This window comes from Psammomys obesus, unplaced genomic scaffold, assembly GCF_907164565.1.
Source record: "Psammomys obesus unplaced genomic scaffold, mPsaObe1.curated_primary_1811, whole genome shotgun sequence".
Classification (NCBI taxonomy): domain Eukaryota; kingdom Metazoa; phylum Chordata; class Mammalia; order Rodentia; family Muridae; genus Psammomys; species Psammomys obesus.
Genome location: NW_026592509.1, coordinates 1,108,199 through 1,133,582, shown reverse-complemented (window position 1 = coordinate 1,133,582; position 25,384 = coordinate 1,108,199). Strand labels below are relative to the sequence as shown.

General features: G+C 50.8%; 1 protein-coding gene across 2 annotated transcripts; it reads left to right on the top strand.

Moving 5' to 3' along the window:
- The first annotated feature begins 569 nt into the window (after positions 1-569).
- Positions 570-25,384, top strand: Plekha4 (pleckstrin homology domain containing A4). Of its 2 annotated transcripts, XM_055613507.1 has the most exons (20): positions 570-902; positions 1,269-1,440; positions 3,329-3,436; positions 4,969-5,041; positions 5,132-5,232; positions 5,385-5,494; positions 6,744-6,959; positions 7,319-7,598; positions 8,237-8,320; positions 11,217-11,264; positions 11,573-11,653; positions 11,789-11,938; positions 13,835-13,933; positions 19,269-19,409; positions 20,515-20,614; positions 20,679-20,752; positions 21,358-21,519; positions 24,343-24,392; positions 24,699-24,811; positions 24,909-25,384. In XM_055613507.1, the coding sequence occupies exons 2-20, from the start codon at positions 1,357-1,359 to the stop codon at positions 25,169-25,171; spliced, it is 2,337 nt and encodes a 778-aa protein (XP_055469482.1). In that variant the 5' UTR covers positions 570-902; positions 1,269-1,356; the 3' UTR covers positions 25,172-25,384. The 2 variants fall into 2 exon arrangements, with proteins under 2 accessions (XP_055469482.1, XP_055469481.1); XM_055613506.1 differs by lacking the exons at positions 570-902; positions 1,269-1,440 and adding an exon at positions 1,629-1,759 and having other exon boundaries at positions 24,343-24,811.

The window sequence follows — 25,384 nt, the reverse complement described above, 5'->3', positions numbered from 1 at the left end:
AAAACACTGATTTCCATAGCCAGGAATGGTGGTGCATGCCTATAATCTTAGCACTCAGGAGGCAAAGGCAGGCAAATCTTTGTGAGTTTGAGGCCAGCCTGGTCTACAAAGAGAGTTCCAGGACCATCATTGCCCCATTGGATCAAGGCCACATTTGTGGACCATGGGTGCACATGAGTCCTGACTTCTCGCTTAGACCTTCCTAGATACAACCTATCAGCCAGGCTGTATCCCAACTTTGCATGATTTTAGTAGCTGGAGACTCCACTCTGTGAAAGACCCAGGACACTTCTCTTGACCGTGCCAGGAGCTCAAAACCCCAGGAACAACAGACCCATTAGCTCCAGCCTCTGCTCCAAACAGAGGAGTCCCAGCCACAGATTAGGGGTGCCAGGAGTTGGGGGAGCTCAGTCCCTCCCCTTGGGTGTGGGGGCAGCTGAGCCAGGGGTCAGGTTGTAGTGGGGAGGCCAGAAGAGGCGGGGACAGACAGGATTGGGAGGGGAGACAGCAGCGTGGGCGTCTGCCAGAGAGAGGGGAAGCCCAGCAAGCAGAGAGGAAAGAGAAATCGGGAGAGGGAGGAAGAGAGAAAGTGAGGAAGAGAATGTGAAAAAAGAAAGGAAACAGATGTGTGGGAGAAAGAGGAAGAGACTGAGAGTGGAGAGAGACAGCTGAAGAGAGAAGTGAAACGTGAGGGAACAAGGGGAGGATTTTTAGACAGGAGAGACTGGAGAGAGGTGACATAGGAAGACAGAGAGAGAGACAGAGAGAGGGAGAGGAGGGAAACTCACAAACAAGGCAGAGAAGAAAGGAAAGTGAATATCAGGTGAGGAGACAGACCAACAGAAAGGCAGTGTCTAAGACACAAAAAGACACAGACCCTATCGCTGGGACACTAGAACTGGGTAAGTCCTTGACTGGGCTGGGAGGTATTTGCCTGGATGCCTATTTCTGCTATCTTAGGACTTGTCTTGGGGAGCTGGCAAAGATGGTTTGGGGGTTCATAAGGGAAGACAGAGACAGCTAGCCCAGGGCATCCTGAAGCAGGCAGGAGTGGAATCCCTATGCATAGAGGGGGGTCACATTCCTGGTCAGAATTTAGTGGGCAGGAATAAAGGCACCCCTATTCTTCTGGCCTGGCTGCAGACAGCTGCCCCCTCCCCGCAGCTGCCAGAGCCGCCTACCTCTCTTGGCACTGCTCTTGGTATGTGATCCCTGCTCATGGCCTCCCCCAGCCCCTCAGTCCCCAACAACAGTTTCTTTCTCCTCAGCCTCCTCTGACCTTCGAGCCCTGACCCAGCTCTGCTCAGCCTCCATCAGTAGAGACACAGCCTCTTTCTCTTTCTCTGAAAGCTGTCGATGGAGCAGGGCCGACCCCGGAGCAGCCTCAGCCTGGCCAGCAGCGCCTCCACCATTTCTTCGCTGAGCAGCCTGAGCAGCAAGGTCCTTCTTGTTTGGTGACGGGATAGGGAGGAAGGGGGCTTTTCCCAGCTACGGGTTCTTTGCCATCACAGGGACTCCAGTTGTCACGGGTGAGGATCCCTTGGTGATTGGGTCTGCCAGACCAGTCCCAAGTTGAGCATCAGCTGCAGCCGGGAATTTGGAGACATTCCCGGCTCTGTCCACACCCCTCTCGGTCTCCCTACCTCTAAGCCAGAAGAACAAACAAGCCCAGACTGAGGAGATGGCCATTCTTGACTGGAGCAGGAGGCTTCCTTTCCAGTCTCTAACCATCGGACCCACCCATTCATAACCAGGCATGGTGGGTCACAACTGTAACCCAGTGTTGGGCAGGTGGGAGCAGAACATCCAAAGTTCAAGGTTATCTTTGGCTACATATCAAATTAGAAACCCTGTCTCATACAAGAAAACACCCACGCCAGAGCCAGGTGTGGGTGACATACACCTTTAATTTCAGTGCAGAGGCAGGGGCAGAGGCAGAGGCAGGGACAGGCACGGGGGGGGGAGGGGGGGGGGGGGGGGGGGGAGGGGGGGGGGGGCAGAGCAGAGGCAGGGGCAGGGGGCAGAGGCAGAGGCAGAGACAGAGGCAGGGGCACGGGGCAGAGGCAGAGGCAGAGGCAGAGGCAGGGACAGAGGCAGAGGAAGGCAAATCTCAGTGAGCTTGAGGTCAGCCTTTGTCTACGTTGTGAGTTCCAGGACAGCCAGAGCTACATAGTGAGATCCTGTCTTGAAAAACAAAAGCACACACACACACACACACACACACACACACACACACACACAACCAAGCCAGGTCTGGTGGTACATACATACCTGGATCCCAACATTAAAGAAGTAGAGGCAGGAGGGGGGATCAGAAACTTAACATCAACCTTGGTTACACAGTGACTTGAGGATAGCCTAAACTACATAAATATCACCTAGGACAAAATTCACCTTTCTCCATCAAGTTCAAATACAGTTTTGGTTCCAGCCTTGGTCAGCCTCCTGCCAAGGAGGGGTAATCCAGGGCAGCTGGGCATGTGTTTGACAGGTCACCTCTGAGGGAAGTGAGGCATGAGAAATCCTGCATCAAAGATACCCTTCTATCTTTCATTAACCAGGACTTGCGTCTGGAAATTTCTCCTGTAGGGAACCTCCCAGCCCATGCCCTCACTGTGCTTTGCAGAGGTTCTCTGGCAGCTCTGGCTGTGGCAGCAAAGAACATGTTCTTGCCAGGGACACCTCTGCAGGGTCTCCTGAAGCCCAGGCTGAACTTGAACTCCCCCTGTATGTAGCCAAAAGTAACCTAAAACTTTGTGGTATTGTTTGAGACAGCCCTGACTGTCCTGGAACTCCCTCTGTAGACCAGGCTGGCCTCAAACTCAGAGGTCCACCTACCTCTGCCTCCCAAGTGCTGGTTTTAAAAGTGTGTGCCACCACCCTTTGAATTTCTAATCCTGCTTCTACTTCCAAAATGTTGGGGTTACAGGCATGAACAACCAGCCTTGGTTTATACAGTGCTGGGACTTGAACACAAGCTTCATGCACAAGGAAGCACTGTAGCAGAGCTAACTAAATCTCTTGTCACTTTTTTGTTTGTTTGTGGTTTTTTGTTTTTTTTTTTTTGAGACAGGGTTTCTCTGTATAGTCTTGGCTGTCCTGGACTATCTTTGTAGGCTAGGTTGGCCCCTGCCTCCCTGAGTGCTGGTCTCACACAGACTGTCCTGGCACTCACTATGTTGCTGAGGATGACCCTCAGATCCTGATCCTCCTGTGCCTCCCAAGTGCTGGTTTTACCATGAGCGTGCCACTATGCTCTCAGCCTCCTTGCCTGCCTTCCAAGTCCCAGGAGCCAGGCCCATTCCCTTCTGTTCCTATTGCACTTCAGAAGCCTACTCGTGCAGTACACAAGGTCCATGCCTTCGGCAAGAGGAGCAATGCATTGCGGCGAGACCCCAACCTGCCCGTCCACATCCGTGGCTGGCTGCATAAGCAGGTAAGGCTGGAGGGAAGGCTGCTGTCCCTGGAAGCTATGACTGAGTTTCTTCCTGTTCCTGACTCACGTTTGCTCTGCCTCACCCCTGACCTCTTACTGTTTCTTTCATACCTGAACTATTCATTTCCTGACTGCATCTGGAACTTTTCACACTCCTGGCTCCAGGACACAGGTCATACACATAAGATGAACGAGCATCTAAGCCATACTTAAGATCATTAAGGTCGGGGTCTGGAGAGATGGCTCAGTGGTTAAGAGTATTGACTGCTCTTCCAGAGGACCAGGCTTCAATTCCCAGGACCGACATGGCAGCTCATAACTGTCTGTAACTCAAGCTCCAGTAGCTCCCTCACACAGACATACATATAGGTGAAACATAAATGTACATAAAAATAAATATTAAAAATAAAAGCTCATTAAGATAAAATGCAGACCATGGTGGTGAGTGCCTGGAATCCCAGCACTCCTGAGGCAGAGGCAGGAAGATCTCTGAGACAAGCCTGGTCTACACGAGCAAGTCCCAGGACAGCCAAGGTAACACAGAGAGATCCTGTCTGAAAATGCTAAACTAAATCAAAAGAAAACAAGATGATGAGGAGGGTGGGGCAGGAACTGTGTAATGGATTGGTAAATAAATAAATGGACAGGTCTATCATCTCAGTGCTACGGAGGAGGAAGAGGCGGGGGTCCTCTTCAAGCAAGTGTCAGCTACAAGAGCAAAACTCTGAGGAGGCTGTTGGGAATTTGTGGAGAGGGAACACATGATAGGAACCTTCTACATCTTAGGCTTTGAACACTTGCACCAAGCCCCTGTATCTGAAACCTCTGTGGGGCACCACCTCAACCAAACCTCCCAGAAACTTCTCAAACCTCAGTGGCACATGGGAAGTCTTGAAGCTCCTAGCAGATGTATGATTTTTTTCTGAGGCATAGTTTAAAAATTGCTAAGCTTAAGCTAGATGGTGGTGGCACATGCCTTTTTAATCCCGGTATTTGGGAGGCAAAGTAGGTGGAGTTCGAGGCCAGCCTGGTCTGTAGAGTGAGTTCCAGGACAGCCGGGGCTACACAGAGAAACCCTGTCTCCAGGATGAAAAAAGTGGCGTAGTTAAGAGACAGACATGCTGTCAGGCAATCATAGCACCCAGCTTTCTGCTGTCATATGAATCCATCACATCAGCACATTCTGTTGGCCACTCCAGTCCTCCACTCTCTCCGGGTCTCTGCCTCCATCTCTCTTTCCTCCCCCCCGCCTTTCACGGGGTCTCTACCCCATCTCTTTCCCCTGCACACCCCCCCCTGTCTCTGGCTCCATCTCTTTTCTCTGTCCCCTCTCCCCACCCCTGCCTCTCCTCTCTCTGGGTCTCTTGCCCCCATCTCTCCATAGGTCTCTCTAGGCCTCTGTCCCTCTGTTTCTGTCCTTCTCTCTCCCCCTTAGTCTCTGTCCCCTGTCCCCCTGTAGCTGTCCCCCTCATCCTCTGTCTAGCGTCTTCTTGGCCCTCTGTTCAGCCTCTCTCTCTCATCTGTTTCTCTAGGACAGCTCAGGCCTCCGGCTGTGGAAACGCCGTTGGTTCGTCCTCTCTGGCCATTGCCTCTTCTACTACAAGGGTCAGTGTTCTGGCCCTTCCCCACCAGTTTCTTTCTGGGGCTCCTAGGACCCCTAACAGCTTCCTGACCTCTGACCCACCCTGTCTGCAGACAGCAGAGAGGAGAGTGTCCTGGGCAGCGTGCTGTTGCCCAGCTACAGTGTCAGGCCAGATGGGCCGGGAGCCCCCCGAGGCCGGAGGTTCACCTTTACAGTGAGTGTGTTTGTGGGTTCAGCTAGCTGGGAGGTGGGAACTTGAGGTGGGAACCTCAAGTTCCCACCACGCCTGGGCTTTCCACATTTGGAGATAAGAGGTCTTACCTTGCTTCCTCTGTGTTACGGGCCCAAGCCTCTTGTCCCTTGCAGGCGGAGCACCCAGGCATGAGGACCTACGTCCTGGCCGCTGACACGCTGGAGGACCTGAGAGGTTGGCTTCGGGCTCTGGGAAGGGCCTCTCGTGCAGAGGGGGATGACTGGTGAGTGAAAGCCCAGGCATGCTCTCATTTAAATAAACAATTACTATCTCCTAAATAGACTACCCTCAAAGACTCTTTCCCGAAGGAACATCTCAGTAACAAAAGGTTTTTCTCTTTAAAGATCTGTCTACTTTCTTGTCCAGCCCAGACTCCCAACTGATCTTTATCCATAGAGACCCTCAATCCACCCAAGGAGTTAGGAACCTGTACCACTCTCTGATTTCCTTGCTAGGGCCCTCTAAACAAAGTCAGCTTTGATACCATGTTTTTTTTTTTTTTTTTTTTTTTACAAGATTTGTTCCTTTTTATTTCATGTATATGAGTGTTTACGGCATGTGTGTGTGTGTGTACCACATTTGTGCCTGGTGCCCTCAGAGGTCAGAAGAGGATGTCAGATACCTCTAGAATTGGAATTACGGTTGTAATTGAGGGTGCTAGGAATTGGAACCAGATCAGGGCTCTTAATCTGAGCCATCTCTCCACTTACAAGGCCAGGTCACAATTTAAAATGCTTGTATTTGTTTATTTACTTATTTATTTTTACTTTTTTTTTTTCTTTTGAGAAGGGATCCATGTAGCTCTGGCTGTTCTGAAGCTCACTATGTAGACCAGGCTGGCCTCAAACTTAGAGTGATCTGCCTGCCTGGGCCTCTGGGTTAAAGGCAGGCAGGTACAACCACACTATTTATGCTTCTTTGGTTGTTTTTCATTGTTGTTGTTTTTGTTTTTTGAGACAGGGTTTTTCTGTGTAGCCTTGGCTGTCCTGGATTTGCTTTGTAGACCAGGAAACTGATCTGGAAACTCTCAGAGACCTGCCTGCCTCTGCCTCTTGAGTGCTAGGATTACAGGCGTGCACAAAATGTGTTCACACCAGATCTTGAGAGACTAAAACTAGCCTGGGCTATAGAAATGCTGCCTCAAAAAAAAAAAAAAAAAAGCTAGGTGCAGTGGCTTAGGCTGTAATCACAGCACTCTGGGAGGGGAAGGCCAGCCAGGGTCTACAAAGCGAGACCAGTACAGCCAAGGCTACACTGAGAAACCCTGTCTCGGAAAAACAAAAAACCCATCATCACTATCAACCCCTTCACTCCTATTTTTTTTCCCCCTTCAAGTGTCAGACTGTCTCAGGCACTTTTCCCATCCTACCCCAATTTCTGGACCTCAGGACCCTGGGTCCTGTGCCACTAGACCCAGTGGCCTGTTAGGAGCGAGAGTGAGAAAAATGTTCCTCTCTGTGCCCACTTGCTAGTGGACTATCTGGGTCACCTGCACGTCCGCAGCCTGGGGAAGGGCCGGGGGGCCCGGGAGGGCCCCCAGAGGTGAGCAGAAGGGAAGACGGTCGCGTCTCAGAATCACCGGAAGTCGCTCGGCTGTCCAGAGGTCGTGGCAGACATGGAATGCACACTCCCAGCCCTACAGCTGGCCTGCACCCTGGCACCTGGAGTCGGCGGACCAGGAGCCCAGAGTAAGAAGGAACACTTTGGGGGCTTGGCTTGGCGGAGCCCTACCAGAACAGGGCGTGGCATGGAGGAAGGGGCAGATAAAGGAGTGTTTGGGCCAATTAGGGACTGTTTGGAGGTCCAAGGGAAGAGGGAGCCAGTTGGAGGCTTAAGGGAAGGATGGGGCCAGGAAAGACCTTGGTCGTGGCTTGGTCCTTTGCACATAAGTGGTAGCAGATGTTCCCAAAGGGAACTCACCCACAATCTGCCCAGCAAAGAGGGGCGGTGCGACTCAGGGAAGCCAGACGTCCTTGCTGGCTGGTGAGGTGGGCTGGGATCAGGGGCTCAGACTAACTCAGTTTCGCGATTCTCTCTTTCCCCGCAGGCTGTTCTCACCCCTGTCCCGCCCGCCCTCTCCTCTGAGCCTTCCCCGTCCTCGTTCTGCCCCGGTGCGGCGATCCCCTGTCTCAGCAGGAGACATTTCAGTTCCTGTCCGACCTCACACTCCCTTGAGTCGCATCGATGTCCGACCTCCTCTGGATTGGGGACCTCAAAGACAGACCCTCTCCCGACCTGCCACTCCACGCCGAGCACCCTCCTCCGAAGCTGGCGGAGCACGGGCACCCAGGAGTCCCCAGCCCTGGAGAAAAGAGCCTAGAACGCAGGTGCGCAAAGAAAGCGGGTTACATTTCCCATTTGTCTTCAAGAACTCGCTTTCCAGGCCAGAGATTGAGTCATGCCTTCCAGGCGTTATGGGGAGTATAGCTCACAAAGCAACTGGTTCTCTCCCCGTCCCCACACCTCCCCCGACCCCAAATAAAAAATCCATGCCCCATCAGGTCTCAGGATTATTTTTTTGTGCCCTTGCTCCTGTGCATTGTGGGTATTGTAGTCCAGAATCCTCTCCACCGAACTGTGAGGCACAGTTTGATTTTCAGTTATTGTTTCAAGATTGGCAGCCTCCTGATAATTTCTCTAAGAATCACGAGTTTGTAGTGAGACTATCTGTAGCTAACTTCCAGCAGCCCCTAGCGGCTTTGCCAGGCTAGTCCATTTATTATGTGGAGCCAGTATAGCTGAGGATGTGTATGTGCCCCGAACTCAGAGCCTGGCCATTCTAGGCAAGCACTCTACCCTGACCTACTCCCTGGTCCTCATTTTTACTTCTTATTTTGACACAAGGTCTCCCTAAGTTGTCCTGGCTGGTCTTAAACTCACTCGGTAACCCAGGTCTCTGGCAGCTGAGGTGACATGGCCTGTGGCACTAGGCCTAACAAAATGTTTCTAAGCGTTTCTATTTCAGTCTACCCAGGCCTCCTCTGGTTCATCCACCTATCTCCAGCTGCCTCCAAGACCCCCTGGGACCCGGGCCTCCATGATTTTGCTGGTAGGTTTCCTGCAGCACCAGGAAGGCACTAGCACCCCTCTCTTGCTCCCCCCCCCCCCCCCCCCCCCTTCCCCCCCCCCCCCCCCCATGGTTGTCTCCTGGTCAAAGAGCCTTGAAATGACCATTCGGACCCTGCGTAGGTACTCCTGCTGTTTTCCCATTGCTGATGGAACAAGATAGTGAATGAGGACATGCCTGCCTCTAGGTATGGTCGAGGAGAAGCTGATTGTAGTTTCGATGAAGAGAACAGCCAGAGGCATCTGGAAGGGTCCAGACTGAACCAGGCCATAGTGGGCACAGAGGGGCGGGAGAGAGTGAGAGAGGAAGAGAAACGAGAGAGCCCAAGTCGCCAAAATGGCTGATGTTACATAGGAATCAGCGAATCTGGGACCTTAAGTGAAGCTCAGGGGCAGGAGTTCAGGGTAGGGGATGGGGTGAGAAAGGTGCTGAGAGGAGCCAGGACTCTCTGCAATACTGAAGCTGGAGGCCAGCCACCCCTTGATATGTGAAAAATAGGCAGAGAGCCATTTGATTCCTCACTGTTCTTACTGTGGCATTTAAAAGCACCGGGGAAGACCAAAGACTTAGACACAATTCAAACTGGGATTTAATGAATCATTCTTACTGCCAGCAGAAAGGATGACAGCCTTAGAGCTGAAAGCATGCTGGTCGGTGGGGGCTAAAGGAAGGCTTTGTAAATGGACATCAAAGATGGACATTATAGTTATCTCATGCTCTATAGAATCCACAGCTGGGAGGGGAAATTGCTTTACTCCCTCAGTCATTTTTCTTTCCTGTTAACATCAACCAGAAGATCGTCTCATCTTAGCCTCACAAAGACAACAAAAGGAGAGCAAGTGTCGATTGCCTCACAGCTGTAACACCATTCTTCTTCTTCTTCTTTTTTTTATTTTTCTTTCCTTTGGGACAGGGTTTCTCTGTGTAGCCCTGGCAGCCCTGGATGTCTTGGAATTCACTTTGTAGATCAGGCTGGCCTCCAACTCGAAGATCTACCTGCTTCTGCCTCCCGAGTGCTGGGAATGCAGGTGGCATCACCACCACCACCGTTCTCCACAGTGGTGACCACCCGCAGGCTGCTAGGATCAGTCAGTAGTTCTTAGCAGGAGCCGGGGACCACCTTACAGGAGTCATGCATAAATTATCACACAGACCAGCCCTCTCTGGGAAAGTGTCAGTAATGCCTGGGACACAGTGGTTCCTTCCTGGGCAGGAAATAACACTGCCATCAAGTCAGAGCTGGGCGTCACATTCCCACACTCTTTTGTGTGTGTGTGTGTGTGTGTGTGTGTGTGTGTGTCTGATGTTGAGATGTCACCAGGGCCACAGTCCCTTCCAGGGCCCCTGGTGAGGTGCTTCCTCGTCTCACCTAGCCTCCCTATTTGGCAGAGCCCTTGCTGTCCTTCCCTGACCACCTCTTACATGAGCAACTTCTGTTGCATTTGTCACGGGTCTGAATCTGTGGAAGGACCTCAGTGTGATGTCTTGGGATCTTCCATGAAAGAAGGAAATTTTGGCTTTGTCGGTAGGGTGCTTGCCTAGCATACACAAACCTTGGGTTCCATCCTCTGCAACCACAAACCCTCTGGGCATGAAGGTGTAGCCCTGTAATCCCAGCACTAGAGATGTGGGTGCAGGAGGCTCAGAAACTTGAAATTGGGTTGGAGGGATAGCTCAGTGGTTAAGACACTCATAGCACCTACTTCAGGTGGCTCACAAATGCCTGTCACTCCAGCTCCAAGGGGGTCTGATGGCTTTTTCTGGTACTCTCGCTCACACAAACACATACACTGACACACACACATATTTAAAATCTTTGAAAAGGCTAAGGTCATCCTCAGGCTACATAGCAAGTTCAAGCCGGACTGGGTAATACAGCTTAGCCATTTTAATGGCTTTTGTTTATTTTGAAATTTTGTTTTATCATTATAATAATAATAATAATTATATATATATATATATATATATATTTTTTTTTTTTTTCTGTGTAGTCTTGACTATCCTAGACTCGCTGGCCTGAAACTCACAGAGATCCTCCGGCCTCTGCCTCCCCAGTGCTGGGATTACAGGTGTGCAGCACTCACTCCAACTGCACCGTTGTTTTCTTATCCTGGTAAAAATATGGAACAAAATCCACTATTTTAAATATTGTTTTCTGAGACGGAATCTCAAGGCTGTCCTTGAACTTTTAAAAAATATATATATATATTTATGTACATGAGTGCTGTGTCTTCATGCACAGCAGAAGAGGAAATCAGATCCCATCACGATGGTTATGAACCACCATGTGGTTGCTGGGAATTGAAGTCAGGACCTTTGGAAGAGCAGCCCATGTTCTTAACGACTGAGCCATCTCTCCAGCCCCGCCTTACTTTATGTGCACCAATGTTTTACCTGCGTGTGTTAGTGCACGAAGTAAGTGCCTAGTACCCATGGATATCAGACAGACGTGCTGGATCCCCGGACCTGGAGTTACAGATGTGGGTGCTGGGAATCGAACCCAGGTCCTCTGAAAGAGCAGCCAGTGCTCTTACCCGCTGAGCCATCTCTCCAGCCCCCACCTGAAGTTCTATCCTCCTGTCTTGGTCACCTTAGTACCGGGATGGTGAGTGTGCACCTCCACGCCCAGCTCGACGGTTTCAGTGTGTGCAGGCACGCTGTGCCGCAGTGTCCCCATCAATTGTATTATTTTTTGGCTGTTTAAGCTCATTGGGATCTTTCTGAAGCCAAGATTCCTGTGGTTGGTTCCAGAGGTTTCTAGGGTTTGAAAAGATGCCAGTCAGGAGATGGTTGTCTGTTAGGGTGTCTGTCCATGGACTTGGCACTGTCAGTGTGAACCTGCAAGGCTCCTCTGACCCCGAACTTTTCTCCTCCTTAGCCAGGTCCCCCGGTGGACTCAACTTTGCATCAGAGCTTGGAGACAGATGTAAGTTCCCCCTGACCCGAACCCTGTCCAGTCCTCAGAGCTGGAAAGGCCCTAGAACTTTCAACCTTTGGGTCATGACCCCTTTGAGGTCACATATCAGATATTTGCATTATGAATCATAACAGCAGCAAAATGACAGTTATTAAAAAGTAGCAACAAAATAATTTTATGGTTGGGGTCATCACGACAAGAGGAGCTGTATTAAAGGGTCACAGCATCAGGAAGGTTGAGGACCACTGCCCTAGATGGAGCTGGGAGGGAAAAAACCAGGAGAGGTCCAGAAGCAGTTCATTCTCAACTTCCCCCAGACTCTGCTGACCAAGCTGTGTGGGCAGGACCGGCTCCTGAGGCGACTACAGGAGGATCTGGACAAGAGGCAGGAGGAGAAGGTGCAGAAAGGGAATGCCTTAGCTGCTCATACCCTTGATCCCAACCCAGGCGTGACAGTCAAGATGCTTCCTATGCGGAGGGCTCGGGCAGGGTTGGAAGTGGCTTCAGATGCCTGACCAGTCTTCTCTGTGTAGGAGCAGCTAGAGGCAGCTTTGGAGCTGACCCGGCAGCAGCTGGGCCAAGCTACCAGGGAGGCTGCGGCTTCTGGGAAGGCCTGGGGTCACCAGCGCCTCCTGCAGGACCGGCTGGTGAACGTGAGGGCTGCTCTGTGTGACCTGGCTCAGGTGAGTGGCGGAGAAGAGCAGGACTCCCAGGCTTGTGCAGGCTTGCAGGTCGTTCTTGAGCCATCAACCCACTCGCTTTAAAAAATGCGTTCTTATTACATTTGTGTGTATATGTAAGAATGTGTGTGTATCCCAGGACACACATATGTGGGTTACAGGAGTCAGGCCTGTCCTCCACCCTGTTGGTCCTGGGGACCAAACTCAGGTCATCAGACTTGGCAGCAAGTGCCTTTACCATGATAAGGGGCCAGCAGCCCAGCAGTAACAAAACATAATTTTAAGAGGATGATGATGATGGTGATGATGATGATAATGATTTTCTTTGAGACAGAGTTTCTCTATGAAGCTCTGGTTGTCCTGGAGCTCACTATGTAGATCAGACCTGCCTCACATTCCTAGGTATCGCCTGCCTCTGCTCCTGCGTGCTGGGATTAAGGCGTGCACCGCCACCACCCAGTCCCAGAGGGTGATTTTTAAAATGCGTTTTCTATCATACATATATGTGTTTGTACATCTGAACATTTATGTGCACATGCATAGGTGTGAACCTCACTCACGAGTGCTCTCATTTGATTTTACCTTATTTTTAAATAGTCTCACTGTATGTTCCCAGCTGGCCTGGAACTCCCAGAGATCTGCCTGCGTCCACCGCCACGCCCTGCAAAGTGAAACCAATTTTATAATAACAAGTAATGATGACTTATTATCATTATTATTACTTATTCTATTGGCTTGATGAGATGTCTCAGCAGGTCAGAGCACTTGCCCCCAAGCCTCAGGACCTGATTCTCCGACCCACAGGGCAACTCCCACAGCCCTTCTTTTCTACTCACACTTCACCAAGCATGCATGAGCATTTGCAGACACAAAAATAAATGCTTAAAAATAAGTTGTGTGTCAGAGGACAGAGGTCCGAGGACAGCTTACGGGATTGGCTGTCTCTTTCCATCGTGTGGTTCTGGGAATGGAGTGCCAGTCTTCAGGCTGGCTGCCGAGCACCACTGCCTGCTGGCCCTTCTCTCTGTCCTCCTTGGGGCATTTTGACATGGGTTTTCTGCTTTGAAAAAGCAGAAAAATAGTATCGGAAGAGACAGAGGCAGGGAATCCCTGTGAGTCTGAGGTTAGCTCCCTGGTCTACGAAGTGAGTTCAGGGACAGCTAGTGTTATATAGTGAGACCTACTGGAGAGATGGCTCAATGGTTAGTGCTTGTTGCTCTTCCAGAGACCTTGGGTTCAACTCCTAGACCCACATGTTGGCTCCTAGCCATCCATAACTCCAGTTCGGGGGATCTGACACCCTCTTCTGGCCTCCACGTTCACCAAGTGCGTGCATGATGCACGCACATTCATGCAGGCAAAACACTCATACATATAAATCAGAAAACAATTTAAAAGAGAAGAGAAGCTGTATCCATTTCATATGACCCTTGTGAGGATCATGTTAAATAGTGGAAACAAATAAGTAGATACTTACAAGTTGGTCTGTAGGGGCTGGAGAGATGGCTCAGCGGTTAAGAGCACTGTCTGCTCTTCCAAAGGACCTGGGTTCAATTCCCAGCATCCACATAGCAGCTCACAACTGTCTGTAATGCCAATTCTAACGGATCTGACACCTTCACACTAATGCACATAAAATAAAATTAAATAAATTATTAAAAAAAAAAAACTTGGTCTGTAGGCTGCTGGGCTGCATGGCTCTAGGGATTAGTCCGTGTCCATGGCATCACAGGCAGCATATGCCTAGGGTTCCCAGTAGCTCAGGCAAAGAGGATCATGGGAGCTGAAGGCCACCTATAGTGAGTGAGTCTATCAGGACGAAGCCTCCCTCCTCAGCTGGAGCGAGATCTGGTGGTTTGAGGGACTGATCTTGTTTCTCCTTCTTTTCTGGGACTCTAGGAGCGAGAGCAGGTTTGGGACACATACAGGAGCCTGGAACAGGACCTGGGCACCTTAAGAGAGACCCTCGAGTACCTGCTGCACCTCGGGTCTCCCCAGGTACACCCTCAGCCTTGCTGGTCCGCCTGGGAGCTGTGGACACTCCGCACTGCCCGAGCGCCCAACCCGCTGGTTTAGTGATTTTCTCCCCGATGTGACTTGACAAGCAGCAATTAAGGGAAGCACGTTATGTTAGGGTGTGTTTGGTGTGTGGACTGAGGACAGTTTTTCAGGGTGGGGAAGGTAAGGTTCATGTTGGCTGAGACTTCTGGAATCTCAGTGGTTCAAGATGCAGAGAGGCAGTTAGGCGCTCAGTTCCCAGCACCTGCATCTGTATCTACTTCCCGTCAGATGCTGCTAAGTTTATCCTAGGGAGTGCAGACACACACACACACACACACACACACACACACACACACACACGCATGCACATTTTTGGTTTTTCAAGACAGGGTTTCTCTGTGTAGCTTTGGCTGTCCTGTACTCACTTTGCAGAACAGGCTGGCCCTTGAACTCAGAGCAATCCACCTGCCTCTGCCTCCACACCTCATACATCTACATATATTTAAAATAATAAAAATAAACACATTTTGAAAAGAAGCAGAGTTGGGAAATGCTCACATCCCTCTAGCTCACTCATTCTCTTCAAGCAAGTCTAGAATATTCCTTTTTTCCTTTTTATTTTTTTAATTTTTGGTGGCCTATGTCCATAAGCAGTACAATGAGGATTAAGTAGGATCCACCTTCTTTCTTTTTAAAAAAATTATTTAATTTTATGTGCATTAGTGTAAAGATGTCAGATCCCTTGGAATTGGCAGTTATGAGCTGCCATGTGGGTGCTGGGAATTGAACCCTGGTCCTTTAGGAAGAGCAGACAGTGCTCTTAACCACTGAGCCATTTCTCCATCCCCTAGAATGCTTTTCTTATGTTATTATTATTATCTTTCGGTTTTTAAAGATAAGTTTCTCTGTGTAGCCCTGGCTGTACTGGAACTCACTTTGTAGACCAGGCTGGCCTCAAACTCAGAGAGATCCACCTGCCTCTGCCTCCCTGAGTGCTGGGATCAAAGGCGTGCGACACTGCTTGTCTGGTATGTTAATATATCTTAAGGTTTATGATTTCTTAATCTATCCGTTTGTTTATATATTTACACGCATGTGCTGGTGCCCGTGGAAGCCAGAAGAGGGTATTGGCTTCTCTGGAGCTGGAGTCACAGTTATAGGTTGCCTGGTGTGGGTGCCAGGAACAGGTCTAAGTGCCCTGACCACCTAATTTCAGAGAGCCACTCTGGCTGCTTCCAAATGTCTCCTCTCAAGTGAAGCCGTGCCTGCGCCGCTGAACGCCACAGCTATGCCCTGGCTCCCTCCACCGCACTAGCTCAGGTCTGGCATCCTCTTCCGGCCAGTTGCTGTTAAATTCATCCTCGGGAGTTTTCTGTGCTCTCTTTCTCTCCTCTCCCTACTTTTCTCTCTCCCTTCCCCTTTTATTTTCTGTGTAAGCATGTGCAGGTGTGTAGGCCAGAGGATGACACACTCAGGCACCACACACCTACCTACCTTGGTTTTGAGTCTGAGCCTCTGTAACTTGCCGTGGGCTCTAGGCCGCTTGTCTAGTGAGCCGGGCATCTGCCCGGCTCTGCCTCCCCAGTGCTGGGATTACAAGCTTGTGATTCCATGCCTAGCTTTTAATTTGGGTTTCAGCCATTGAACTCAGGTCCTCATGCTTGCACACAGGCCCTTTACAGACAGAACCACTTTGCTAAGGGGCTGGAGTGTTAGCTCAGTGGTTGAGAGCACTGGCTGCTCTTCCAGAGGACCAAGGTTCAATTCCCAGCACCCATATGGTGGCCCACAGTTGTCTGTAACTTCAGTTCCAGGGTATGTGACACCAATACATATTAAATAAAATGATATGTATATTATAATATATATCATATGTATGATATATGACACACATGTACCGTTTCTCTAACGCACTCTGTTGTTTACTGGCTAGAAAATATGATGATCCTCCTGCCTCGGTCCCTCAGGTGCTCAGATTACAGCTCATCACACCTGATTAAGTACCTTACCCTACAGCGTGCGCTCACGGTGTGCCTGGCTTCACACTTGCTTCTGGGTTCTAACCTGAACTGTGTGGTTCCAAGTGATGGAACTAAAGAAGTGAGGCACGCCTGTAATCCAAACATTCGGAGGCTGAAGCAGGAGGACCTCCACATGTTCGCCTAGCATGCGCGAAGACCTGTTTAACTCCCAGCAGCACACATGCCAGGTGCTGTGGCTCAGGCCCACAGTCCCGGTACTCAGGAAGTAGAGACGTGAGGATCAGAAGTTCAAGGCCGTCTCTGCCTACATAATGAGTTCAGCATGATATACATGAGACCTTGTCTCAAAAAAAGGGGGGGGGGGGCTGGAGAGATGACTCAGCAGTTCAGATTACCAGCTGCTCTTGCAGAAGACCCAGATTTGATACCCAGCACCTCCATGCTGGCTCACGACCATCTAACTGCAGTTCCAGGGATCTGACACCCACTCTGGCCTCCTTGAACACCAGGTGCCCACATAGTTCACAGCAATATATGCAAGCAAAACACCCACATACAATTTTTTGTTTGTTTGTTTTTCTTTTTCATTTCATTTCCCTTCCTTCCTTCCTTCCTTCCTTCCTTCCTTCCTTCCTTCCTTCCTTTCTTTCTTTCTTTCTTTCTTTCTTTCTTTCTTTCTTTCTTTCTTTCTTTCCTTCTTTCTCTGTGTGTATGTAGCTCTGGCTGTCCTGGAACTTGACTCTGTAGACCAGGCTGTCCTGGAACTCCTAGAGATCCACCTGCCTCTGCCTCCCAAGTGCTGGGGTTAAAGGTGGGGGCCACCATGGCCTGGCTACACAATTTGTTTTTGTTTTTTGTTTTAAAGTTTCTTCCTGATATGGCTGGCTAACATTTGAAGGAATTTATTTGATACAATGTCACAATGAATGAAATCCTTTTTTATATAATTTATGTTTTATTTTATGTGCATTGATGTGAGGATTTCAAATTCCCTGGAACTGGGGTTACAGACAGTGGTGAGCTGCCATGTGGGTGCTGGGAATGGAACCCCGGTCCTTTGGAAGAGCAGACAGTGCTCTTCACCACTGAGCCATCTCTCCAGCCCCTTGTTTTTGTTTTTTAATGAAGTCTTTTTTCTGTCTACTTACTTCCTTACTTATTTACTTACTTACTTACACAGCATTTTGCCTGCATGTACACCTGCGCACCAGCAGAGGGCACCAGATCTCACTAGATGGTTGTGAGCCACCATGTGGTTGCTGGGAATTGAACTCAGGACCTTTGGAAGAACAGCCAATGCTCTTAACCTTTTTTTACACGTCCTGTTCATAATACACTTTTTACTTAAAAACAAATTGTGGGGCTGGAGAGAGATGGCTCAGAGGTTAAGAGCACTGGCTGCTCTTCCAGAGGTCCTAAAGTCAATCCCCAGCAACCACATGTTGGCTCACACCATCTATAATGAGATCTGGTGCCCTCTTCTGGCCTGCAGGCACATATGCTTGCAAAATGTTGTATAAATATTTAGGTACATCATTTACTGAAAAAAGCTTTAAAAAATTAATTAAGGGCTTGCTGGACCTGCCATGACAGGACACTGTCTCAAAAACAAAACAAATAAACAAATAAAACCTCAGTGGGCTTTATAATGAAATAAACTAAACACCTAGTGTCATATCTAGAGGAGAGGAGAGGCCAGACATCACTGAAAGCCACAAACATCATTCACTGTCATTAAAGCTGTGTAAGACAGAAACGCACCGTGTCTGTGGGTAAGAATGACAGCAGTGTGAGATGTAGGCTCCCAAGAATAGTTTTCCCAATGGAGACTTGCAGGTCTTGTATAAATCTGAATGCATGGGGTGGGGCCCTGGTCCACTGGCCACCATCACTTAGTCTTCTATCAGAGGACTGAGATTCATATCCCAGCACCCACGTGGAGGGCTCACCAACCCCTGTAGCTCCAGTTCCGAGCATCTGATGCCCTTCTCTGGCCTCTGTGGGTTCCTGCACACATGTGCACACACAGAGAGACACATATACTTTTACATACATACATGACTAAAAAATATAATAAATCTTTAAAAATTTGGGGCAGGTGAGATGGCCCAGTAGGTAAAGGCACAAGCCTGATGGCCCAAGTTCAGTCCCTGAGACCCAGGAAACAGAAGGAGAAAAACAATTTCCACAAGTTTTCTGAACTGTACTCTCACACACAAACACACACATACATATATGCACACACTAATACACACACACACACACACAGACACACATTCACACGTACACATTCACACACTCACAGATGCACTCACACATTCACACAGACAGACATCCACATACATGCACACACTCACACATATACACTCTTCCATACATGCATGACACACACTCACACTCTTACACACACAACACACAAAAGTGTAATTAAAAACTTTGGTGCGGCCACACAGTGTGGGCGCACACCTTTAATCCCAACACTTGGGAGGCAGAGGTAGGCAGAGCTCTGAGTCTGAGGCCAGCCTGGGATACACAGAGAAACCTTGTCTCAAAAACAAACAAACAAATCAAAAAACCCCAAACAAACAAAACAACAAAAATCTTTGAAGGTGTTTTCTGTGCAGATTGACAAAGGAATGGTAAGTTGTTGTAGGAAATGGGCTATTATTATCCGCTATTAATACCTATAATTATTGCAGCTGTTACTGTTTAACCTGCTAACATATCAACAAAAGACACAGACACCTGTTAGGTTTTCAGTATGCCTTGAACTCGGGGGCTGGGCAGATATAAACTCCTAAGCTGCCTTGTTACCTCCTGGCCCCACCCCCCATGCTGCTGGCTCCCTGTTCCCATCATTCCCACTAATGCTTTTCATTTGGGCTGCTCCTCTCCATTACCCATCCTCAGAGCAGGCTCCTCCCAGCCGCGTGGTGGTTTTACGCTAACCCATGGTGGTCTCTCTTTTCCTTCTATCCTGTCCTCTTCTTCCTCGTCCCCCTCCTATGATCCTGCCCTCCAAGCCCTCGAACCTTAGCTCTGCCTGCCTCTCTTCTAACAAACCCAGGTATGTATCCAACTTTATTAGCCAATCAGGGATAATTTGGAGGCTTGGTTATAAATGTCATTTTGGTTACTTGAGGGTTTGCTTGTAGAAAAGTAAGAATCTTGAACGTCCGAATACAAAGCACCAGACCATGCTGTAACAGTAAGCTGTAAGTTTATGAAGGCCGGAGACAACCAAGATGGCCTCCAACTGATCGTGATTTCAGAGCCTCCTAGGGTGAGGCCATCTGCTGGTCCCGTCCTTGTATCTTCTCATCTTGAACAAATCCCTTTTCTTCCCGAAGGACCGTGCGTCTGCTCAGCAGCAGCTGTGGATGGTGGAGGACACACTGGCAGGTCTAGGTGGCCAACACAGACAGCCCCCACATACTGAGCCCAAGTCTCCATCCCCGGCACCCAAAGGAGAGGAGTCCTCGGAGCGAGAGGTGAGCTTCCGGCTCCTCCCCACAGCTTCCCGCATTACCTGTCCTAGCCCAGTGGGTCCCCTGCCCACCGCTTTCCCTTCCTCCTGGTTGCCCACCCAGTCCCACTGAAGTCACTGAAGTCAGAAGAGGCCGTTGAATCCCCTGGAGCTGGTTAGGATGGGTATCAGCCATCATACGGGTGCTGGGACTTGAACCTGGGTCCTGTGCAAGAACAAGTGCTCTAACCACTGGGCCATCCCTTCAGTCCCATCCTTCTCTTCTATTTGCTTCCAGGACCTAACCCCAGGCAATGGTGCCACTCCTACAGGCTGGGTCTTCTCCTAACAACAATGAATTTAATGTAGACAGTCCCCCACCATCACAGTGTGTGTGTGTTCGTGTGTGTGTCACGGTGTCATGTGGAGATCAGGGATGGTTTGTGGGAAGCGGTGCTCTCCTTCCACTACATAGACGCTGGGCTGGAAGTTACATCTTCAGACGTGTCGGTAGGCACCCTTGACTGCAGAGAGATCTCAGCAGCACCTTATTTACTAAATACATTGTTACTCATATTCATCAGTCACCTGACTTTTCACCCACCCAATGCAGTAAGGGCAACCAACCAAACTAACTAAGCCAAACCAAGCCTGCGGTGTAAAGCTCGGAGTGTCTCCGGGATGGCCGCGGGAGGGCGCAGGTGTCCCTCAAAGGCAGCTGCTTCCTTGGCAAGCCCCTCCAAGGCCACCGTATCAGCTGGGCGGGGGTGGCGCACACCTTTAATCCCGGGGTCGGGAGGCAGAGGCGGTGAATCTCAGAGTTCGAGGCCAATCTGGTCTACAGAGCAAGTGCCAGGGCAGCCAAGGCTACACAGAGAAACCCCTTTAGACGTGGCGCTGGGCGTGCTCAGGAAAGCTCATATTCGTGTCAGGGCTCACGCAACGCTCACTGCCTTTTGGGGTTAGACAGCTTGCTCTAGGCCACACTGCTAATCAGGGGCAGAGATGGGATTTGAAGCTCTGGGTTTGTTATCTCACCTTCTCCAAGCTGCGCCTAAGCCGCTAAGCACTTGGAAACTTGTGGGAGGAGTAAGAAGAGTGACGAGGTTTGCTCGCATCCCCTCTTCCAGAGCCTCCCGGAGTCACTGGAGCTGAGCTCCCCGCAGTTGGCTGAGGCGGACTGGGGTGGACCCCCAGGAGGCGACGCAGCCCTCAGCAGCCCTCACTCAGGTGAGCTCCCGGGTAGGGTGGGACCGGCTCTGTGTTCTCGGTCTAAGCCCCTTCTGTCTTCCAGGTGTTGGGTCTCCAAGGGTCTCCCGGGCATCCAGCCCTGAATATCGACAGCCGTCCCCGCCGCTGAGAACGAAGGTAGAGCATCCCGGGACGCCTTAAGGGTGCCCTGTAGCCCTGTCCCTCTCTGCCTTAGGAGAGGCCAGAGAAGGCCACACCAGAGCAGGCAGGGTTTTAGCTGAAGAGCTGGAAGAAGCCGGTGATCGGGGTACTTACTGAGCCCCATTGGGCCTCCGTGTTTCTCATCTTTGTAACTAATAAATAGGTTGGCTGACCACATGACATGAGATTTAAAACAAAAGAAATGGTTAGGGACTTAGTGGTGGAGGCCCCCACCCGGCAGTGAGGGCCTGCGGCTTCATTTGGCAGCACTTCCCAAGACCAAAGAGCTAGTGTTTTTCAATAATATTGGTAGAAGCGTGATGCTTCCTTTTCCACAGGTGATGGAAGGAGGCCAGGGACGTGGGTAGGGAGGAGGCCACGCACACGGGGCCTGGAAGCCCGTCACCTCAGCCACTGGATCGTGTGGTACCCAGCCAGGGCCAGGGAGTGGTCAGGGGTCCTCTCGGCTCTGTAAAATGCCAGGGTGTTGGTGAAACGCTCTTAGGGCAGGGAAAAAAAAAAAAAAAAAAAGCAAAAAAACAAAAAGAGGAAGCCCAAGGCCTTGGTCTGTGTCTCCACAGGCCCCGGTGGCGCGACCTCGCATGAGCGCTCAGGAGCAGCTAGAGCGCATGCGTAGAAACCAAGCATGTGGGCTCCCTCTCCCTCGCCCTGCCTCCCCGAGGCTCCTGACCCTAGGGAAGGCACTGTCCCCAGCTGGCCGCCAGCCTGATGTGGAGCAAAGGGTGAGGAGAATAGGGTCTTGGATTGGAAAGCACGGGGCTGGGGGCGGGGAGGGGGCAGGATCTTTTGCTCCTAGATTGAATCTCAATATCTTTTTTTAATTTTCTCTTTTCTTTTTTCTCTTTCCTTCCCTTCCTTCCTTCCTTCCTTCCTTCCTTCCTTCCTTCCTTCCTTCCTTCCTTCCTTCCTTCCTTCCTTCCTTCCTTCCTTCCTTCCTTCCTTATTTCGAGGCAGGGTCTCACCTATCCCCCCCTTTGTTTTGTGATTTTTTTGAGACAGGATTTCTCTGTGTAGCCCCGGCTGTCCTGGACTCCCTTTGTAGATCAGGCTGGCCTCTGCCTCCCAGAGTGCTGAGATTACTGGTGTGCAACGCTGTGCCCAGGTGGCCTTGAACTCTTGATCCTCCTGCCTCTCCTCCCTTGTGGCCTGGGCCACCACGCCTGGTTTCTACTCTGCTGGGTCCTAGCGCCCTGTGCACACTAGGCAAGCAGTCTATTGATCAGCCACACCCCAGTCTTCTCCACCTTTCTAAAACGGAAATACTTCCCACTCCCTGTTGCAAAATAAGTCATCCCCCCTGTCCTTGCTCCTCCTACAGTTAGGGGCAGACTTAGGCAAGAAGGTGCCATGGGGGAACCTTCTGGGGACACGCAGCACAGATACAGGCGTAGTGACCCCGGAAAGAACCCACAACAGACTCCAGTGCCAAAGTCAGCTTGGTGAACCAGTGAGGTTTTATGGGGTTACTTGCAGGAGTGTGTGTGAGAGGTTACTTCCAGGAGCAAGGCTGACCTAAAGTGCCTCCATCAGCAGAAGCCCTCCCCCGGTGAGAAAGCTGCTGTGGTGGAGCTGTGCTCAGAGCTTGCAGCGGCTTAGCAGGTCTGGAGCTCTCTCTGGCTCACCCAGCTAGAGTCCCTGCTTCCAGCTGTGCTGGCTGTTTCCAGTAGTTCAGCAGTGGAAGTTCCCATAACTCAGCAAGTTTCAGCTTCCCCAGACGCCTGAGGTTTGCTCATCTGGGTCTCAGGATTCTCCCCTCTCCTGCGAGGAATGTAGGAATGTTTCGATTCAGAGGAAACTGCTGGGAAGCCAGAGGGAGCAGCTGTCCCCCTGCAGTTTCTTTGTTGGAACTGGGACAGGAAAGAGGCCATGCAGCCTGCGCTCCTTCATGGACTTGCTACGCCCAGCGAGATCACATGATCTGAGGAAGAGGCAGACTGAGTATGTGTCTATATTTCCTAGCCATGCCTACTTCTCCAGCCAGGCCCTGCTTCCTAAGAGCACAACTAGCTGTAAACCCCTGTAATGACAGAAGACTACCTAGTCCTAAAGAACGCTGACATATAATCCCATCCATGAAGATTACAGTGAAGGAGGCCGTGAGGCGGGTGGAGGAGCATTGACAGACACAGTACTGGATATGGAGACCTAAATGCGACGGTGCCTTAGTGTGGAAGAAGCTGGGCCCCGGGGGCGCGCGCCTGTAATCCCAGCACTCTGGGAGGCAGGGACAGTCGAATCTGTGAGTTTGAGGCCAGCCTGATCTACAGAGCGAGTCCAGGACAGCCAAGGCTACACAGAGAAACCAAGCAAGTAAAGAAACAAAGTGTGAAAGGGAGAGGGGCCCTGAGAGGTGGAAGGATGAGCTCTTCCGAGAGCAGCTTTCAGGGCCTCCCCAGCCGGTCCCTTCAGGCTCTTCCCCAACAGAGCAAAGGTCTGCCATTTGATGGCTGTGAAGAGGCTATGGAAAGTTCCAGGTCCTGTGATTTAGTTCCCTGTCGCCTGTGTGAGGAGCCAGGTGCCACGGATTGTAAATTGTCAAGTTACAGCACTGGCTACTTAATTGTGAACTTCAGGGAGGTGTGGCCTGAGCCAGACTAAATGACTCAGGCCTGAACACACAGGCCTGTGTTCTGTCATTCATCTGTGGATCAGTTCATTGGGCAGAGGAACACTCTCATGGTCAGCCACCTCTGAACAGCACCAACGGCTGACATGTAAACCTTTAGGGACATTCATATCCAAATCACAGAAGCTTTGGTAGGGAAGGATTAGACCCACCGTAGGTGTAGCTGTGATTTCATAATCCTGATGTTCTCCAAGAGGACAGGTGATTGTAAATATCATGTCTTTGAGCCATTTTACTGTGAGGCCACCCCCTAAAAATAAAAAGTGGGACCCCTTGTGTGAGCCCCGGATAGCTGCTGCACAGCTCCCCCCGAGGAGAGAGAGGCAGGAGGATCAGGAGTTCAGGGCCATCCTCATCTATATAACAAGTTGGAGGTTACTCTGAACCTTATAAGAGCCTGTCTGGGAAAGGTGGGGGAGCCTGGGGAGATGGCTCAGTAGTTGACCTGTGTGAAGCCTGGGCCAGCAGTCAATGCCTGTAATCCCCGTGGACTGAGATGGGAAGTGGAGACAAGGACCCCAGAAGCTCATGGGTCAGCTAGTCTGTCCAACTTGCTGAGGTTCTAGGCCAATAAGAGATCTTATCTCAGCCAAAAGGAGAAGGTCAGAGGAGGGACACCCAGATGTCTGCATGTAGGTGGGGGAGGAGGGGACTGAGGAGAAAGGGAGGGAGAGGTGGGGAAGGACGGAGAGAAAGCAAGGGCAACTCAAAGAATTCTGTCTTTTTTCTTCTTTCCCTTTTGCCCCCCCCCCTTCCTTTCTTTTCTTGCCCTCTCCCCTCCCCCCGACTCCTTTTTCCAACTCTGCTCTTCTCTCTTCTTTCCATTTGGACACAATCTTATCCTGTACCCAGACCAGGCTGGCTTTGAACTTGTGACCATTCTCCAAGGCAAGACTTCTAACCACTAATTCCTTTCCAGCCTATTGTAGGAGCTTCGAAATGGCTCAGGAGTTCTGGGTCCTGGAGTAGGTATGGCTCTAGAGTGGTGAGTGCAGATGGGGGGATCCAGACTCACAAGGTGGGGGGGGAATGTGTACCACCAAACGAGTCCCCACAACTCCAGAGTCTCTTGAGTTCCTGTGGCATCTACAAGAAAGCAAGGAAGCCCCTCCTGCCCGGTGGGAGACTGCAGCGCTCCCGTGGTTCACCCAGCAATGGCGACCTTACTGCTGGTCTGCCCGCAGCACACAGGCCCCGCTTAGAGTCCTCTAGATACGAACTAAGACCCCGCAGCAAGCCTGTGGCCGCCCGACACCCAGGGCTTATTTTCTGTAGTCCCAGGCACTCCACAACCTCTGCGCCCGTATCTGAGGGCCACCGAGAGCGGGTCCTCAGCCTCTCCCAAGCTCTAGCCACAGAGGCTTCCAAGTGGCACAGGCTGCTGACAGGTGAGGTGGCCAGGCTCCGGAGCCCTGCGTCTGAGGGAGGAGGCCTGAAAACTCGGGAGCCAGATGTTAGAGTTAACAGTTGTCATTCTCCCTTTAGCCTCTCCAGGGGAAGAATCGGATGCCAGGGGAGACCGTCTCCCGCCAGGCCCACAGCCTCCGAGTGAAGAACAGCCCCAGGCCACCTTGTCCCCAACTCCTCACAAGGCTAATTCTGCCACCACAGGGTTCTCATGCCAGGGGAGTGGGCGAGGCCTGGCCCAGTGGGAGCCCAGCTGGGACCCTGGGAACGCCCCTACCGCTCTGCCCCAGGATGAGGGAGCATGGCCCCTGAGGGTCACTCTGCTGCAGTCCAGCTTTTGACTTGCCTCTTCGCACTCCCACTCCCGAGTGGTGCAAGCTGGCAACACAGCCTTGAGGTTCGAGACCTTTCAGGTCCACAGGGGAGGGGGTCATTCCCGCCTGTGTGCTAGGAGGGTCGGGCTGCCATAGCCAAAGACTTATTATCCCAACACTGTCCAAACTTGGATTAAAACTTTCAACTGTTAGTCAATAAATAGCTTTCTTCTCTCTGCA

What these genes read in the sequence shown, in the direction of transcription:
- Plekha4 (XM_055613506.1), top strand. An exon ending in TTGCCTCTTCTACTACAAGG is followed by an intron (nt 5,042 to 5,131) that starts GTCAGTGTTCTG and finishes CCCTGTCTGCAG; the next exon opens with ACAGCAGAGAGGAGAGTGTC. An exon ending in CCTCAGCAGCCCTCACTCAG is followed by an intron (nt 20,615 to 20,678) that starts GTGAGCTCCCGG and finishes TCTGTCTTCCAG; the next exon opens with GTGTTGGGTCTCCAAGGGTC.